General features: G+C 40.1%; 3 protein-coding genes across 4 annotated transcripts in view; 1 reads left to right on the plus strand and 2 right to left on the minus strand.

Moving 5' to 3' along the window:
• The window catches only part of LTV1 (LTV1 ribosome biogenesis factor), a 387,175-nt gene that overhangs the window by 358,367 nt on the left and 8,839 nt on the right, over positions 1-19,969 (minus strand). The window lies entirely within an intron of this gene.
• On the plus strand, positions 1,063-19,116 carry FUCA2 (alpha-L-fucosidase 2). Of its 2 annotated transcripts, XR_007724957.1 has the most exons (8): positions 1,063-1,683; positions 5,680-5,867; positions 8,843-9,182; positions 10,524-10,734; positions 10,991-11,181; positions 15,577-15,685; positions 16,951-17,107; positions 17,226-17,317. XR_007724957.1 is itself a non-coding variant. In XM_050787375.1 (7 exons), exons 1-7 carry the CDS (start codon positions 1,466-1,468, stop codon positions 17,364-17,366), a joined length of 1,398 nt encoding a protein of 465 aa, XP_050643332.1. In that variant the 5' UTR covers positions 1,063-1,465; the 3' UTR covers positions 17,367-19,116. The 2 variants fall into 2 exon arrangements, 1 of the variants encoding a protein (XP_050643332.1); XM_050787375.1 differs by lacking the exon at positions 16,951-17,107 and having other exon boundaries at positions 17,226-19,116.
• The window catches only part of PEX3 (peroxisomal biogenesis factor 3), a 56,245-nt gene continuing 42,180 nt past the window's right edge, over positions 5,905-19,969 (minus strand). Inside the window, exon 10 of the mRNA XM_050787406.1 lies at positions 5,905-7,104. Within this exon, the coding sequence (XP_050643363.1) occupies positions 6,963-7,104 (142 nt within the window). The 3' untranslated portion in view covers positions 5,905-6,962. The remainder of the gene's footprint in view (positions 7,105-19,969) is intronic.

Raw genomic sequence — 19,969 nt, forward strand, 5'->3', positions numbered from 1 at the left:
GAGGTGGAGGTGAGGCTGGGCTTGGTGGCTCATGCCTGTAATTCTAGCACTTTGGGAGGCTGAGGTGGGCAGATCACCTGAGGTCAAGAGTTTGAGACCAGCTTGTCCAACATGGTGAAACCCTGTCTCTACTGAAAAAGAAAAAAAAAAAAATCAAAAATTAGTATGGCATAGTGGCACATGCCTGTAGTCCCAGTTACTTGGGAGGCTGAGGCAGGATAATTCTTGGACCCGGAAGGCAGAGGCTGAAGTGAGCCTAGATCACGCTACTGCAATCCCGCCTGGGCGACAGAGCAAGACTCTCAAAAAAAAAAAAAAAAAAAACAGAGGTGGAGGAGATAAACTTCCCAAATGTCCTTTTGATCAATCATTCCAAATTGCTGGCTTTTTTCCCTAAGCTTGGAGGTTTCTTAAACATTCATTCCACTGGTTTCACCTGTCTCACATCATCTCCTTGTTTAATGCAGTGGTTCTCAGGAAAGTTTGGCCCACCAGCCAGCAACATCAGATTTTTTTTTTTTTTTTTTTTTTTTTTTTTTTTTTTGAGATGGAGTCTCACTCTGTAGCCTAGGCTGGAGTGCAGTGGCACCATCTCGGCTCACTGCAACCTCCGCCTCCCAGGTTCAAGCGATTCTCCTGCCTCAGCCTCCGGAGTAGCTGGGATCACAGGCGCCCGCCACCATGCCCGGCTAATTTTTTGTATTTTTAGTAGAGACGGGGTTTCACCATGTTAGCCAGGATGGTCGCGATCTCCTTACCTCGTGATCCGCCCGCCTCGGCCTCCCAAAGTGCTGGAATTACAGGCGTGAGCCACCGCGCCCAGCCCAACATCAGAATCTTCTAGGAACTGGGTAGAAACGCAAATTCTTGGGCCGCACCCTAACTGCTGAATCTGAAGCTCTTGGAATTTCATCTGATACAAATTCAAGGTTGACAGCCACAGTTCTAACATGCAGGATCTTGGGAGCTGATACAGAGGCTGAGAATGATCTAGGTTGCTTTCCATGTTTCATTATGGCGAGACCCGGCTGAGGTTCCTGCCTTGACCTTCTCATCCACGCTTCGGACGTGTGGAGCAGCCACCAGGGCGGGCTCGTGGCGTTGTCCTCTTGGGCAGTTTCTTGGGCAAGGTCGTGCCTCCTTGAGGGCAGAGGCGCTGGTCACAGGGCCCTGACTCAGACTCATATTTTCCCCTCAAAGCGAATAGAGCCTTAGCAAAGCCGTCGCAGCTGGCTTTGGGGTAATGCTGGCCTCCTTAGTTATGCTGAGCGATGCAGCCCTCCTGGGGTCATTCGGAACGCCCCGGAGAGTGGCCACTCCCGCCCCTGAGGGGGAAGGGTGGCCGGTTTCCAAGACCGGCTTGGTCAGGTGACAGCGGCGCGGCATACTCAGCAGCAGAAACGGAAGAACAGCGCTCGCGAGGCCGCGGGAGCCTGCAGAGAGGACAGCCGGCCTGCGCGGGAACATGCGGCCCCGGAAGCTCCGCGGGCTCGCGCTCCCGCTGCTGCTGTTGCTGCTGCTGCAGCCGCCGCCGAGCCCTGCCCACAGCTCGACGCGCTTCGACCCCACCTGGGAGTCCCTGGACGCCCGCCAGCTGCCCGCGTGGTTTGACCAGGCCAAGTTCGGCATCTTCATCCACTGGGGCGTGTTTTCCGTACCCAGCTTCGGTAGCGAGTGGTTCTGGTGAGTGCGCTCCTTTCTGACTCCTCTGCCACGCTTTTGTCCCCACCCGCAGACTCCAGCCACCACCCAGCGGGCCAAGTTCGCCGCCTGGTGCTGCCTGCACCCTCGTCGGTTTCACCTCCCGCTGCTTTACCTGCGTTTCGCACTTCCGGGTATCGAATATGTGGTTTCTTTCCTAAGTTCTTCTGCTGATGAACAGAGAATTTTTCTTCCGTGTGACTGTAAGAGTTTTCAGACACACTTGACTCCTCAACTTCTTCATAGTTGCGCATTTTAAGCTGTAGTTACGACACTACAACATCGAGCTACTACAGACATCCATCAGTTTGTGCAGGGGCATCCCACGAGCGGTGACTCAGGCACAATGGCCCGTGGTTGCTCTGCTGCTCCCTGCCAATTTACAGTCGTTCTGCCATGAAGTTATGGTTAAAGCATAGTCATGAGTATGTGAAACGAGTTCATTGAACACCATTGGCTACTTAATGTTAACATGTTAACCATGTGTGGCTCTAGGAACTTTTTAAAGAGGTTCTAGAATGGTACTCTTAACACAACCCAATTATCGTTTGCCCTATGAAAGGTGCTACACAAAAATCTGTGCTTTAGATTTTACTTTGAGATCTATGTGAAAATGTGCATGTAATTTCTTAAACTGTTGCACGTTTTTTCTAACTAAATGCAACAAGTATTAAGTTCTTCAAAATATAAATATTTTGTGTGCATACATAGATACATACGCATAATATACTCTTTGTTGTTGTTTTCTGAGATGTAGTCTCACTCTGTCGCCCAGGCTGGGCTGCAGTGGTACCATCTCGGCTCACTGCAACCTTTGCTGCCCGGGTTCAAACCATTCTGGTGCCTCAGCCTCCCGAGTAGCTGGGACTACAGGCGCACACCACCATGCCTGGCTAATTTTTTTGTATTTTTTAGTAGAGACGGGGTTTCAACATGTTGGCCAGGCTGGTCTCAAACTCCTGACCTCAGGTGATCCGCGGTGGCTCATGCCTGTAATTCCAGGACTTTGGGACACATAATATATTCTTAAGTAAAATAATGGAATCATTAAACAGTCAGTATTTATTTGAATCCACTATATACTACATAAATAGTATACATCCAAATTAACATACTATATTTAGTAGACACAATACAGAGTATGAACTACAAATTATATTAACATTACATAGTATACACTGTACCATGCTCGACTGTAGGGGTAGAAAAATTACACCTCCATTCTGTTACGATCTCTGCTGGGTCCAAGAATTTAATTGACATTGTAGGATTAAATTGTGTGGGGAGGCTTAAAAAATGAATTTTAGCAAGGTCTTTACAGTATTCGACTTCTTGTCTTTGAAGCTTAGGATGTTGCCTTTCCTTCCAGTATAGAGTGCCTTTCTTACTGGAATTTCATCTTCTGTCCTAAGAAACAGCACAGAGGTCAGAGTGCTGTTCATGCACCTGCTATTTTTTGAGTTTCTTTACCTTTAATGATATGCCAGAATAGCATATTTTAACCCTTTCATTACAAAGAGATAGACTACCTGGAACCAGTAACCTTTCTTATTGTTAGGTCAGTTTATGTAAAAAATAAAAATGGGTAAGCTATGGAGAATTATTCATATACTTTAAATAATTCAACTTATAAAACAGAGACTCTTTCTTCTTATGCCAAAACATAGCTACTTCAGAAAGATGTTACAAATCTTTATTTGCATGTTTCGGGCTATAATGAATCTTGAGTTTATTTTGGAAATGTTTTAAATTAGTGTGGTACATAATTAACACACTTTCTTCCCCCTAAATTGTATTTTATATTATCATTTTGTTCAACCATGAAGATTAGGTGAAGATATATTGGTGCCAGTAGAGGATTTGATATTTGTTAACTGAGACCAGTACTATGCCAAAATAAAACAGCCAGTTTTGAGTCATTTTATTCTTTGCTATGAGTAACTTCATTTTCTACAAACAAACCCATGATTGTTTTGACCTAGAACAATAAAGATACTTCTCATACTAAACAAAATAGAGAACACATTCCTGATGATCTGGAAATGCATTAACCCTGTGGAAGATTCTTTAATCATCTGTAGTTTCCCTTTGTATCCTCTGCTCCTCACTCTCAATTTGACTTCTGGGGAATCAACAGTACAGACGAGTATGTGTGACTGTTCTAAATGTCTATTAAAAACTAAATATAAATGATGGACTCTTTACCATAAGTGCCTCTTTTCATCTCTCAGCATGAAATTCGAGTCCTGACTGTAGGGGAGAGTGCAGGTTCAAATTAGATGATGCTAGGAGAAATTCCTTATTCTTGTTCAACTTTCTGAATGTCACAGTTTCTCTTTTGCAGTTCAGTTTAAAAGGTAATGTCCGTAGTCCCAGCTACTCAGGAGGGTGAGGTGGGAGGATTGCTTGAGCCCAGGATTTCAAGGCTGTGGTGAGGTATGATCATGCCACTGCACTCCAACCTGGGTGATAGAGCAACGCCTGTCTCAACCAATCAATTAATCAATAATAAATAAATAATAAAAACGCTTCAAGGATTTTAAACCCAAGTAAAAGGTGTAATGATAGGGGCTTATTATCTCACATAACAGGAAATTTAGAGGTAGCTGGTTCATTGATGAAGTCAAAGACATAGGCTCTTTCTGTCATCCTCAGCCTGGGGACTTGTTCCTTCATGGTCACAGGATGGCAGCCAGGCACCATAACTTCACACAACCTTGGCCAAAGGCAGGAAGGCCAGTGTGTCTTTTCATTAGGAGGGAAACCATTTCCACAGTCCTCGAAGTGTGGCTTTCCCTCAAGTTCCCTTGGCCAGCGTGGATCTCACATCCCTGTCGTAGCTGTAGTGGAAGCTGGGAATTAGGTAAATATGACTTTTGGGCAGGCAAACGTGCCTGCCACATAGTATGCCCTTCAATTATGTCTTCTTAGCAGAAAGAGTCTCCTGATCATCTTGGGAAATACAGTGCTGATTATGGATTTGCTTATCCTGTGGAAGTACTCATATGAAAGAAATGGTGATAGAAAAAGCAGGAGATGGGTCGGAAATGGGGGTTGCATCTATTTCATGGGGATAGTTATTGCTGTGTTTATCTAAAATGTGTAGATGTGTTTTTCCTCATGAAGTCTTGCTTACACAGTTTAGGGTCAATATACCATTGCTTAGAATGAATGCATATAGCAAGTAATTGTTGAAGGTTGAGTCCACTTATTAAAATAACAGCATCTTCTTAATTTTACTTTTGCCTCCCTTTCTGTCCTGTGCCTCCAAAGTGTTCTCTACTACTGAATATAATAGACGCATGTTATGTTTTAAGCATGTAGTCTTCCTTTTAGAAGCCCTAGTCACTTATGTTACAAAGGACAATGTGTAAAGACACATACTACATGTTGTGATTTAAAAGTGAAGTATTAAAAGAGAATGGGGCTGGGCATGATGACTCATGCCTGTAATCCTAACACTTCGGGAGGCTGAAGCAGGAAGATTGCTTGAGCCCAGGAGTTTAAGACCAGCCTGGGCAACATATAGAAACCACATCTCTACAAAGAAAAAAAAAATAGCCAGGTGTGGTGGCACGTGCCTATGGTCCCAGCTACTCAGGAGGCTAAGGCGAGAGGATCGCTTGAGCCCAAGAGGTCGAGGTTGCAGTGAGCCATGATTCCACCACTGCATTCCAACCTGAGTGACAGAGTGAGACCCTGTCTTAAAAAAAAAGAGAGAGAATGGGTAGCTGAGTTGCCTAGAATGCTCTAGTTTATGGGCTGAGTGGATATCACAGGGAGATAGGTGGAAAATGAGAGGGGGTTTTAGTTTGCATAAGCTTTCTTTAAAGCCAAGTCAAACTAAGGGGGAAGTGAGAAAGAGAATCTGGGTCCTACTGTATCTACGTGATGGGTAAATGGTAAGGGGAGCTGGAGCAGTTCTTTTAAATGTGTGTGTATGTGCTGTTTATGCACTCTTTCCTTTCCTCCCCTTAGGTGGTATTGGCAAAAGGAAAAGATACCGAAGTATGTGGAATTTATGAAAGATAATTACCCTCCTAGTTTCAAATATGAAGATTTTGGACCACTATTTACAGCAAAATTTTTTAATGCCAACCAGTGGGCAGATATTTTTCAGGCCTCTGGTGCCAAATACATTGTCTTAACTTCCAAACATCATGAAGGTAAGTCAATCCAGCGTATGGAAATTGCTGACAATGGTTAAGAAATGAAAAATTATTTTTTTTGGAAGAAAAAACTAAAGCAAGGTCTAATTTTCTCTTAGGCGCAACCATAAGTGGTGACTGGCACTTGTTGATAACTAAGGGACTGCACTTTCAACCCAAATTGAGAGATGTTAGCAATACAGAAAGGATCATACCCTCCACATAACAGAGGAAAGATGGGCACATTTTGGCACATGTATTTTGAACAATATTTCCAAGATTTACGTAAAGCTGTTTGTTGAAGGGAGTGTGGGTTGCAAGTCAAAGTTCATCATTGGAATTGCACTTTCCTTCCCTTTCTCTGTAATGCATCCTGTGAATGCATCATGGGGGTTATACTGCTATAGTCTTGCATCATTATGGCACACCTGGCTGCACTTTTAGCCAACTCTTAGATGACCAAATTGTGCAAATAGTGGATGAACTGATAATGATGAAAGTGACCCAGATCACCTGGAGGGAAAAGGATTGTGGAACTGTAATGGTTCCCAGAATAATCAGAGGTGGTAGAAGAATATCTAAACCCCCACACAGCAGTCCTATTTTAATAGAATGGATTCCACCCATTACCACTGCAGTATTTGTAAGGCCAGGGAAGCATTAACAAATTGTTTTTGTTCCACTTGCTTGTTAATTCATTAGTTTCTTTCGCATGATCATCTTTGCCTTGGTATAAAAATATTTGCACTGGAGTGGTCGCTCATGCCTGTAATCCCAAAACTTTGGGAGGCCGAGGAAGGAGTATCATTTGAGCCTAGGGGTTTGAGACCAGCCTGGGCAACATAATGAGACCCTGTCTCTACAAAAACAAACAAACAAACAAACAAAACTAAAAAATTAGCATGGTGGTGTGTCTCTGTAGTCCCAGCTACTCGGGAGGCTTAGGTTGGAGGACTGCTTGAGGCTGTAGTGAGCGGAGATAGGGCCACTACACTCTAGTCTAGGTGGCAGAGCGAGATCCTGTCTCAAAAAAAAAGAAACTTTGCCTTATTGTTTTCTCCAGGGATGGGATGGGAATAGGAGAGGAGAACCAACACAAAAAATCTGGAATGATCATAGGATATTTTCCCTTTGGCCACATTCTGGTAGCTTCATGATTTTCTCCTGTAGATATTTCTCCTGCTGAGATGAATGTCTATCAAGTGTATTTGCTTGAGAACATGCTGATTTCCCGATGTCTAGGAACTTTCCCAAGCTGTATGGCACAAAACAATACATAGTGAGTTTATTTAATAAAAATTATTAATCAAACTGAGAGGAGAGATGATGTAGCCCACATTTATACATTTTCTGGGACCCATGTTGTCAGATGTTTTCATTGCTTATGGAAAATGCATACTAAGCTCAGGAAGGAGTATTGCTGTGTGAGCTTATGGTGGTGATATTCAAATGAAGACTCATGTGGTTTTAGTACTGTCTGACATTAGGGCCTGTCAAGTTGAATAATTTTGAATATGACTTTAGATATCAACACTGCTCTGAAGCTTACCATAGACATGACAGGAACAAGAGTGAGCTGTTTTTAAAAGCTTATTAAAATGAATCTAAGGCTAGGTGCAGTGGCTCACATCTATAATCCCAATACTTTGGGAGGCCAAGGAAGGAGGATTGCTTGAGGTCAGGAGTTTGAGACCAGCCTAGGCAGCAAAGTGAGACCCTGTCTCTGAAAAATTAGACAAAATTAGCTGGGCGTGGTAGAGTACACCTGTAATCCTAGCTACTGGAGATGTTGAGGTGGGAGGATCACTTGAACCCAGGAGGTTGAGGATGCAGTGAACCAAGGTCACACCACTGAACTCCAGCCTGGGTGACAGAGCCAGAACCTGTCTCAAAAAAAAAAAAAAAAAAAAAAAAAAAAAAAAAAATCCGAAGTATGAGTCAATCTTAGACTTGTTCTAATTTATCAAGAGTAAAATGTTTCACCAAATGTACCTTATAAATGTCTATTCTTAAAAATTATTTTAGATTTTAGTGGAATAGTAACAATGTAGTTAAGTCTCTAGGCACTGATAAAATTTTTGAGGCTTTCATATTTATTATGTTTTAAGTATTTCAGTTTATATGTCTCTTCTAACATTTTTATATAGAACAACCAGTAATCTAAATGCAAATTCCTGTTAAAAACGAACCACTTCTAAGTGTTTGTATAAAAGTATATATTGTTTTTCTTATCTATAAGATAAGAAAATAGTTGGTAGACTATTTGCTTTTGGGTAATTTTATTAAAGAGGAAAATCCAAGCTTATGATTTTATAGTAGGATGACATTACATGTGGTGAGTATATTTTAAATAGAACTATTGGGAAATAGTAGGGTTTTTTTGCCCCTCTGGTTAAATAAATAATCAGGCTAAAAGAGATTTGCTATACATGGATCACCAGTGTTCTAAGAATCACACTATAATAGAATAAACAATCCTAAAACTAAGCAGTAGACTTCAAACTTTGGTTTAGAAGACACTAAGAATCTTGCAGGAGTGCATCTTAGGATCTTCATAATAAATAGTAGTAGTCATCATTTAGCATGGTACATGTATATGTTCCCATTTTAGTTGTGGGCTGCTATTGTTGATTGTTTATTTTGTGCTATACCTTGTGCTAGCAGTTGGCTGAAGACATAGCAGGGAGCACTGCAGGCATGATGAGATCCCTCAAGGACCTTACAATCTAAGAGGGAAAATACTGGAAATAGATCAGACCATACAGTGATAAACCCCGAAAGTTGCTTTTAAAAACCTCAAACTCACCTTGTTTAAATTTTCACTTCTCATATAAAAGCACGATATATGCCATGAAAAACTGGCCATAAAACAGTCATTTGTAGGAGCAGGTATTTATACATCGCATGTACTATGTGATTTGTTTGGGCATTTGTGTGGGTTGAAATTTACTAAAATAGACATGCTTACAAGGGTTTTCACTATAATTTTCTAGGTTTTACCTTGTGGGGTTCAGAGTATTCATGGAACTGGAATGCCATAGATGAGGGGCCCAAGAGGGACATTGTCAAGGAACTTGAGGTAGCCATTAGGAACAGAACTGACCTGCGTTTTGGACTGTACTATTCCCTTTTTGAATGGTTTCATCCGCTCTTCCTTGAGGATGAATCCAGTTCATTCCATAAGCGGCAATTTCCAGTTTCTAAGACATTGCCAGAGCTCTACGAGTTAGTGAACAACTATCAGCCTGAGGTTCTGTGGTCGGATGGTGATGGAGGAGCGCCAGATCAATACTGGAACAGCACAGGCTTCTTGGCCTGGCTATATAATGAAAGGTGTGTATGCTATGAGATTGCTGCAGTTACCCTCCATATTCCTAATATATTTCTAACATTTTCATTCCTTCACCTCTTGAAATATTTCATTTTAAGTCATTGGTGGCATGGGGGGAGAAAATCATTTTAAATAATACGTATTAGATATATTAGTATTTACTCAACATAATCAAGGGTAAATAAATCAGGAGTAAAATACAACTCAGTGGTCTGATTTTGAGATTAGACTAAAAATCACAGGATCAGGAACTTTGAAGGTGTTAATTTTGTGGGTCCCCCCTTTTTCTTTCCTACCCTGGTCCTTTATGGCCTCTATTCTGGGACAACTCTGTTTCTTCATCACTATTTCCAATTATGTACTTCCAAATCCCTCTGACTGCTTCTTTTTATCCTCTTACCTTTTGGTCATCATTGCTGCCCAGCCAATGTCACCCTTGTTTGTCTCCTCTTTTCCTTCATCAGCAGCATTTTCCCTTTCTCTAGTTTTTTCCTATTGCTTCCTGCTATGTTTAAGGCTGCCCTATTAGAACAGGGAGTTCTGATTAAACTCCTCCATTAGGCTTAAACTATATGGACAAAATTTGCATGTACACTAGAAAGCACTGGGTATTGTGCTATTAAGTCAGGCAACTTTCTGCTTGCACTTCCTGGGCCCACAAAGGGCACAAATACAAATATTCTGAAGAACTCTTGATACTGAAAACAGCAATGTGTCCAGGTACTCCTTCCAAGGGAAAAGATGGGGAGCCATCACTTCAATTTGTGACTCAAAACTGTCCCCTCTATGTGGTGTGGATTTCCCTCTAAAATGTGCCACGTGCTATGATAAGTAACATTGTGGGGATATTTCACATGACATCAACAGTTGAATTTTCTGAGATTTTTCAATATTAGGCACAATGGTAAGAGAAAGAGAAAGGCTAGACTACATGTATGAGATCACTGAATCATTGAAAAGTGTCTTGGGTATAAATTCAGTTTCGGCTATCATTTACAATATGGAAGGGAGCTTAAAATAATCATAATACTCTTATGAGTGCTATATGTGCTGGGTACCAGGCTAAATGTTTTACATAACTTATTTTTGTTCTAGTCATAGATGAGGAAATTCATTATTCAGAGGAGTCAGGTAACTTGCTCTAGGTCTGGGAGCTAGAAAGTGACAAAGTCAGAACTCCAATCAACCCAGGTCTGTTTGACTTCAAAACCACGGGCTTTCCACTGTACTATGCCATGGTCCCTTTTCAGAATTCTATTTCAATTACAAGTCTTTTCAGTGACATTTCTTTTGTATAAAAAGCTTATACCTTTTGTTTTAAAAAACTGTATGTTTCATTTCAGCCCAGTTCGGGACACAGTAGTCACCAATGATCGTTGGGGAGCTGGTAGCATCTGTAAGCACGGTGGCTTCTATACCTGCAGTGATCGTTATAACCCAGGACATCTTTTGCCACATAAATGGGAAAACTGCATGACAATAGACAAACTGTCCTGGGGCTATAGGAGGGAAGCTGGAATCTCTGACTATCTTACAATTGGAGAATTAGTGAAGGTACAGTATGGTACATTTGTACAGAAGGTACAAATGTCTGGTGACTATTAACATAATATTCTTAATAGTGTGATCATATAGGATTTATTTCTTATGTAGCTCAATGGCCTATAAATATAGGACATTGTTCTATCCTGTGTTTGTTCTTCTAGGTAGTGACTATATATACATGTGTAAATATATAAATGCAACATATTAGCACATTAAATATGGAATTATTTTATTTATCTAAAAACATTTATTCTTAATTTTTTAGCAACTTGTAGAAACAGTTTCATGTGGAGGAAATCTTTTGATGAATATTGGGCCCACACTAGATGGCACCATTTCTGTAGTTTTTGAGGAGAGACTGAGGCAAATGGGGTCCTGGCTAAAAGTCAATGGAGAAGCTATTTATGAAACCCATACCTGGCGATCCCAGAATGACACTGTCACCCCAGATGTGTGGTAAGTCATTCTTGTTACCAAGTACTCTTTTATAAAGGAAGAGATTTAAAATTTATCACACATATAAAGAAGAGTAGGATAAAAAGAGAAATTGGATGAATTCTTACATATACAAAGCACTTTCCAAACTTAGCTTACTCTAATATGAAGAGAAGAGGAAGAATTTGCATGTTTTTGAACATTTATTGTTTATCGGATTAAGCTTACATCATTTCTAGGTATCTCCCAGTGGTGGACAAATTTTGGCTGAAAGTACTCAGCTTTTAGAAAAATTGTAAGCCGTTCAGACCAATGAAAAAATGCGAATGGTTAGTCTAAAACAGAGACTACTGTTTAATCAGTTCCATAAATTCTAACTTTTGCAGATGTTGCATCCCATGAAATTTGCAAACCAAGGTACCCAAAGGCAGAGAAAATGTTAGATTAAAAATGAGTCAAAATAGGGAAGGTTCTGGGAAGATGCTTCTCTCTGAGTTTGGGGAGGTTCTGTGTGTCAGTGAGTTCCTGAATCAGATTCCACAAATATGACAGTTTCTGATACGGTTTCTTAACATATATAAAATAAGAGGAGTATTGGTGAAGTTCTAAAAATTCACTTTCAGTTGCCTGATCAAATAGGAACCGAAAAATTAGACTAATTGTTCTTCAATCTACTTGACTTACGACTTAAAACATTAACCCATTGAATAAAATGAAGTAAGGCAATCTGGACAGAGCAAATAATTGTGGAGTTTTAAAATGTTGATCTGGGAGGAGCCATAATGAGAACTCAATACCAAGCTCTCATGTAACAGAGGATAGTGCAAATCTGGTTTTGGAATTTGCTTCTGTACTGACATTTGAATACGAGGGCACCTGATCTAGGACTTCACAATCATTAACCATTATTCCATTGTGTTTATTTCAATAAATAAACATAAAAGCTAAATATTTAATGTGGCTTATAAAGTTGTGAGTCTGGCTCCCACCAACTTCCCCGACGCTGAGTGTTCCTGCTCTCCCTCCTCACCGTAGGAGCCTTCTTCCCCCCAGGTTCATCATGCCCATCTTCTTGCAGTCACCTACAGACTCCCAGGTCAACCCTTTAAATCCTTCGAGAGAGTAGCCCTGGCTTGCTGTCCCTGTCCCCAGAACTACTCTTCACATAATTCTTAGTGATTTTAATTTCTATTCACAGTTCTAATTACCTGCACTTCCTGTCTTCTAGGGATCGTGTCTGCTTGACCTTTGTTACCTGTTCCTTTGCATTATCAATATACAAGGTCATATTGGTAATGCAAAGTAGAACTTCTTTCTCAACACTTCCACTTGGATGCATAGCATCTTAGACCTGTATGTCCACAGCTGAAGTCCTGAGTTTTAAAATTTTGCTGTAGACTAGCTCCACCCACGGTCTTCCCTATCTCAGTTAATGGCAGCTTTATCCTTTAGGTGGTTGTCAGGCCAAAAGCCTTGGTGTCCTTAACTTCCCTTTCTTTTATAATCATACTTTAGACTTTGCATTACCAATAACTGCACCCCTTCCATGGCTCCAGTTTGAAGCATTCTGCCGCCTACCTACGACTTCTTATATTTTGGCTCACTCCACACAGCACTTTGGCTTCCGAAGGGATCTATAATCCAGGGATTACCCTATCTTTTAATCCTATCATCTTTTCTCTGTCTGTCTTTTTCCTTATCCAGAACAGATTCTGTGGCCCGTCACTGTAACTAATCTATTGCATATACCCAACTCCTGAACTCTCGCTCCCTCTGCCATACTCACTTGACAGAACATCAGCTTTAAATTAAGATCTACTTATTCTATGCCTGCTCCTGGACAGCTAACTGTAACTATGGAAACACACACGCACCCAGACACATACAATGTAGAATTATCTCACCTTTGGTTTTAAGGTCAACCCTTGTGTCCTGATCCCATTGCAAATCATCCACCCAAGGATTGTTATAGCAATTCTCCCCTTTCACTCAATTTCACTTGTATTTCTAGCTACCTTCCCATTTCTCTCCTTTCCTTTGTAGTAAAACATGTTGAAAGAATTTTCACTTGCTATCTCCAATTCCTTGCTACAGTTTTTCTCTTGAACCCATTCTGGTCGAGCTTCCACCCCCACACTCCAAGATTGCTCTTATCAAGGCCCACAATAACCTCTGCCTTTCCAATTCCAGTAATGAGTCCCCAGTGCTCATTTTCTTAACTTACTGGCAGCATCTGCCTCAGTTGATCACTGTCTCTCCTGGTGTTCATTGTACCTGTTGGCTCTTCCTTGTTAGTTCCTCTCCTGATTTCATCTCATTTTTCCAACCTCTAAATCTTGAAGTGCCCTGAGGTTTAGTCTTCAGATTTCTATTCTTCTCTTTTCTTTTTTTTTTGAGGGCACTGGCGTGATCTCGGCTCACTGCAACCTCTGTCTCCCAGGTTCAAGCTATTCTCCTGCCTCAGCCTCCCGAGTAGCTGGGATTACAAGTGCCTGCCACCATGCCTGGCTAATTTTTTTGTAATTTTATTAGAGACAGGATTTCACCATGTTTGGCCAGGCTGGTCTCGAACTCCTGGACCTCAGGTGATCTACTTTCCTCAGCCTCCCAAAGTGCTGGGATTACAGGCATGAGCCACCGCGTTTATCTTAATGTCCCAGGTGATCTTATCCATTTTCATGGCTTTAAATGCCATATTGATGACATCCACATTTCTATTTCCAGTGCAGACCTCTTTCTGAACTCCAGCCTCATTAAGTTCCTACTCAATATTTCCACTTGGATGCATAGCATCTTAGACCTGTACATCCAAAACTGAAGTCCTGTTTTCAAATTTTGCTATCAACTAGCTCCACCCATGGTCTTTCCCATCTCAGTTAACAGTAGCTTCATCCTTTAGGTGGTTGTCAGGCCCAAAACCTTGAAACCCTTAGTTTCCCTTTCTTTTATAGTCACAGGCAACTCATTAGCAGATCATCCTCTATCTTTGAAATATATTCAGAATCTGACCACTTCTCATCCTCTCTGTGGCAACCCTCATCCTTTTAGTTTCCATTGTCTTGTCCCTGTCTGGATTATTTCAGTAGCTTCTTAACAGGTCTCTATTTCTACCCTTTAACCTATTCACCACAAAGCAATTAGAGTATACTTTTAAATAATAATGCCACTCCCATGCTATATTTCTCCAATGGCTTCCAGTCTCAGAGAGAAGGCCAGGTCCCATAGATGCTTACAAGGGCCTACAAAATCTGGCTCCTTATCGCCTCTTTGATCTTATCTGCCATCACCCTCCCCCACTTCCTCTCCTTCAGCCACTCTGCCTTCCTTGCTATTGCATCAACAGGCAGAGCACACTTGCACTGGGGCTCCTGCACTTGACATTCTGTCTGAAGGCTTTCTCCAGACTCTCCTGTGGCACTCCTATGGCGCTCCCCTGGTTCTCTTCCATGCCACCTCTAAGAGGTCTTCCCTGACTATTCTACTTAAAATAACACTCCCAGGCCCCTCCTTTCCTACCTAGCATGCCCTGTTCTTCTTACCTGGTTTGTTTTCTCCATAGCATTTAATCAACACCTGACATATTTGTTCATTCTAATTTCTCCCACAGGAATGTAAGCCCCATGAGGACAAGGGGCTTGTTCAATACTGTATATTGCTCTAAAACAGTGTCTAGCATTTTAAGATTTCAATAAGTATTTGTTGAGTAGTTGAATAAATGAATGAATTTCCATTTTTTTTTTTTTTTTTTGTCTACAGCCTACTTCCTTTACCTTCTTCTTTGTTCCCATTCATCCTCCTTTAAGTCTCAGATTAAATGTCACGTTCTTGGTGAGGCTTCTTTCTGATGTTCTAATCTAAAGAGATCCTTTTGTTACAATCTCTCAATTTCCTTTTCTTTCATAGTGCTTATCAGAACTCACACTTTCATATTATTTGTGTGATTATTTAGTGTTTGCCTTCCCCACTCTAGTCTAAGCTCCGTAAGAACTATGTGTGTTTTGTTTTTTATTGTAACCCTAACACTGAGCACAGTACTAGGCACAGAATTGACACATGCATATCTTGTCTTGTTGAATGAATGGATATAAAAATTTGAATAACACATGAAAAGCCATGAAGCTCTTGCATCCTGCCCCCTTAGCTCATCTGCCTCCCCTTTTCAGATCCATGAGAGCAGTCTGATGAAGAGGAATGCTATCTCAGCAAAATCTTTGTCTTCCAAGAACTTCCTTTTGGTCTTGGGGGAGGAAGGTGCTTTTTTATACCAACATGGGGCTATTTTTCCCTCCCTTCTATTAATGGCGACACTGTGGAAGTATCTCTGTAAAAAAATTCCAGATCGTTCCTGATCCATAAATAATGAGAAACATGGGATGTAACTTGTTACTACGCTTTTTATCTTTTTCTTTTAACCAGGTACACATTCAAGCCTAAAGAAAAATTGGTATATGCCATTTTTCTTAAATGGCCCACATCAGGACAGCTGTTCCTTGGCCAGCCCAAAGCTATTCTGGGGGCAACAGAGGTAAGAGGGAACTTTATCTTGTTCCTTTAAATTGCTGATTAGAACATCTTGATGCAAACATAACTTTTAACTTTAAGGGGAGCCTTATATCTGTTTCTCTTATACCTCATAAAAGTAATTATAAATGAGCTCCAGCCAAGCAGTGAGGCTCACACTGTAATTCCAGCACTTTGGGAAGCTGAGGCAGGAGGATGTCTTGAGGCCAGAAGTTTGAGACTAACCTGGGCAACATAGCAAGACCCCTCTTTACAAAATTTTTTTTAAAAGCTAGCTGGGCATGGTGGCACGCACCTGTAGTCCTAGTTACTCAGGAGGCTCAGGCAGGAGGATTGCTTGAACCCAGTAAGCCAAGACTACAGTGAGCTATCAGTGTACCACTTCAGCCTGTCTCTGAAAAAATAAAATAAAATAAAATAAAATAAAATAAAATGAATTTCACCAATGACAGTGTTTGGTCAAAATCTTTGAAACTTTTTGTTTCCCAGAAAACTAAGCTGATAAAGCAGCTACAGTATCTCTATGCATATCACTGTAAAATAGACATTATTCTTTACAGTCATTCTATGTTGTTCAAGTTCATTGCATGCATACAAAATGATTCTTCTCATAAAATTAGAATTCGGATGCTTTCCCTGACACCCCACCCCAGAACGTATCTGAATACAAGATGTCATGACTCTATTATTTTATGTTTATAAAACATTTTGGAGAAAGTTAGAGATTAATCTAACTGTTGTAACCACCACATCTGGCATTGAGTTCATTCTGATATATTTTATAACTTTTTTTTTTTTAAATTAATTATCCCTTTGGAGGTGAATTGTCCATATGGCTCTCCTTGCATCACCTTTCTGCATTTCATTTCTAATACGTGTGGTTGATGAGGCAGAAAGAAGATGAGTTCAAATCTAATGTTTAATTACAGCTTAGTAGACCAGGTATGACACTGATTATATTTTTATTTTATCTATGTTCTTTTTGGTGCCAATTAACATCATTATTTAAAAGCTCCTGGGTTTTGTTTTCATATTGATCCACCTAAGAAGCAAAGGTTTTGGTTCAAAATAACCCTAGAATATGTAGAGAACTTATTTGAATTTGCTTAGTATAGTAAGACTAAGGTTATAAAATAATTACAGTAATAATTGATCAAATATATGTATTATTGATTAGTGGAGGTTATTAGAAAATCTGGGGAACACTGAGTAGATACTTGGGCAGACTCTTGTTTCAGAACCATTTTCTGCTCCTGATCCTCTCTTTAGCATTTTCTCCACTCTGACACTCCATTCAGCCTTGAAAATTCTCCTTCCCCAACCCCTGCACACTTTTATTTCCCTCTTGAGAGTAAAACAGAAGCAAGAATATAGAGGCAAGATACATAAACTTAATTGGATGAAGAGTGATTGTGAATCACTAAAGGTAAAAATGAATCTCGTCTATATATTTTTTTGAACTACTAATGAGTCCTTCCCAATAGAAAGTGGGTGAGATAAAGAGATAAATTTGGAAACATTTGCATGTATGTTTTTAATTTCAGGTGAAACTACTGGGCCATGGACAGCCACTTAACTGGATTTCTTTGGAGCAGAATGGCATTATGGTAGAACTGCCACAGCTAACCATTCGTCAGATGCCATGTAAATGGGGCTGGGCTCTAGCACTAACTAATGTGATCTAAAGTGCAGCAGAGTGGCTGATGCTGCAAGTTACGTCTAAGACTAGGAACTATCGGGTGTCTATAATTATAGCATATGGAGAAAGCAAATGTAAAATTGGATACGAAAATTATTTTGGCAATTCAGCTCTTTCCCTTTTTCCCACTAAATTTTTTCTTAAATTACCATTTTAACTCTCCAGTGCACTTTGCCATTAAAGTCTCTTCACATTGATTTGTTTCCATGTGTGACTCAGAGGTGCGAATTTTTTCACGTTAGAGTAGCAAGGAATTGGTGGTATTATGGACTGAACTGAAAATTTTATGTTGAAACCATATCCCCCAACATGACTATATAGTTATGTATCACTTAACGATGGGGATATTTTCTGGGAAATGCATTGCTAGTCAATTTTTTTTTATGCCAACATCATAGAATATATTTACAAAATCCTAGATGGCATAGCCTACTACACACCTAATGTGTATGGTATAGACTATTGCTCCTAGGCTACAGACATATTCAGCATGTTACTGAATACTGTAGGCAATAGTAACACAGTGGTATTTGTGTATCTAAACATACGGAAACATAGAAAAGGTACAGTAAATATACTGTAAAATAAATGGTGCACCTATACAGGGCACTTACTGTGAATGGAGCTTACAGGACTGGAAGTTGCTCTGGGTGAGTGAGTGAGTGAATGGCGAGTGAATGTGAAGGCCTAGGACATTATTGAACACTACAGACTTTATAAATACTGTATGCTTAGGCTACGCTACATTTATAAAAATGTTTTTCTTTCTTCAATTACAAATTAACATAAGCTTACTGTAACTTTACAAAGTTTTACATTTTTAAAACCTTTTTGGCTCTTTTGTAATAACTTAGCTTAAAACATAAACTCATTGTGCAAATGTACAAAAATATTTTCTTTCTTTATATTCTTATTCTATAAGCTTTTTTTCTATTTTTAAAATTTTTAACGTTTTACTTTTACAGAAACACACACATTAGCCTAGGCCTACATGGGGTCAGGATCATCAATGTCACTGTCTTCCATCTCCACATCTTGTCCTGCTTAGAAGGTTTTCAGGGGCAATCATACCCATGGAGCTGTCATCTCCTATAACAATGCCTTCTTCTGAAAAACTTCCTGAAGGACCTGCCTTATGCTGTTTCACATTTTTTTTTTTAAGTAGAAATACACTCTAAAATAATGACAAAACATATAGCATAGCAATACATAAACCAGTAACCTAGCTGTTTATTATCAAGTATTATATACCTTACAGCATTTTATATGCTAGATTTTTATACGACTGGCAGCACAGGTTTGTTTACACCAGCATCACCATAAACAATGTGATTAACGTGTTGTGCTACCTTATGATGGCTATGATGTCACTAGGTGATAGGAATTTTTAGCTCCATTATAATCTTATGGCACCACCAATATATATGCAGTCCATTATTGACTGAAAAGTTGTTATGTGGTACATGGCTCTATTTTGAAATAGGGCCTTTAAAGAGTAACTAAGGTTAAGTGAGGTCATAAAGGTAGGGCCCTCAAGCCAATAGGACTGATGTCCTTACAAGAAGGGGAAGACACACCAGGGATACAAGTGCACAGAAGAAAGGCCGTATAAAGACAGTGAGAAGGTACCATCTGCAAGTCAAGGAGAGAAGTCTTTGAAGAAACCACATCTGCTGATACCTTGGACTTTCAGCCTCCAGAACTGTGAGAAAATAAATTTCTGTTGTTTAACCTGAGTAGAGGTTGTGTTTTCTATTCCCATTTGCTGCAATGTATGTTTACCAAAGGCTGTTTGAGTTTGTGACTGTAGTGGGTCAAATAGTGTTCCCCAATAATTTATGTCCACCTGGAACCTCAGAATGTATTCTCACTTGGAAATCATGTCTTTGCAGATGTAATAGGTAAGTATTGAGATAAGCTCATATTGGATATGGGTAGGTTCTAAATCCAATGACAGTATCCTTATAAATGACAGAAAAGGACACAGAGACAGAAAAAGGCCATGTGACAACTAGGCAGAGATTGGAGAGGAAGCATGGCCCTGCTGACACCTTGATTTTGGATTTCTAGCCACCAGAAGTGTGAGAATAAATTTCTCGTTTTAAGCCACTTACGGAGTGGTAATTTGTTACAGCAGCTCTAGGAAACTAATAGTTACCAAATAAATTGATTATGCCAGGTGAACTTTTTATGATGATTTTAAGAGTCAGTGATGCAACTGTGAAGAGTTGTAGTTTCCGTGAAAGCCAAGTTGAATACTTTGGAAAGACTAGATAAAAGTTTGTTGACTTTAAAAATTAATAATAATAATAATAATAATAAGCTATTGGTTAAGTATGGGCAAAACTGTTCTAAAAGATTGGGGGAAAATATAGTAAAAATCTTCAAGAATTCTGCATCTCTGGTTCACACCTATGACACCTATGACATTACATGTAGTTTGTACAAGAAAGATAATTAGATTACAAGCTCCAGTTTGTAATCCCAGCTACTTGAGAGGCTGAGGTGGGAGGATCCTTGAGGCCAGGAATTTAAGAAAGATAATTAGAGAACATCTATCAGCAGACCTATATGGGAAAGCAGCTATGC

This window comes from Macaca thibetana, chromosome 4 (assembly GCF_024542745.1).
Source record: "Macaca thibetana thibetana isolate TM-01 chromosome 4, ASM2454274v1, whole genome shotgun sequence".
Lineage (NCBI taxonomy): Eukaryota > Metazoa > Chordata > Mammalia > Primates > Cercopithecidae > Macaca > Macaca thibetana.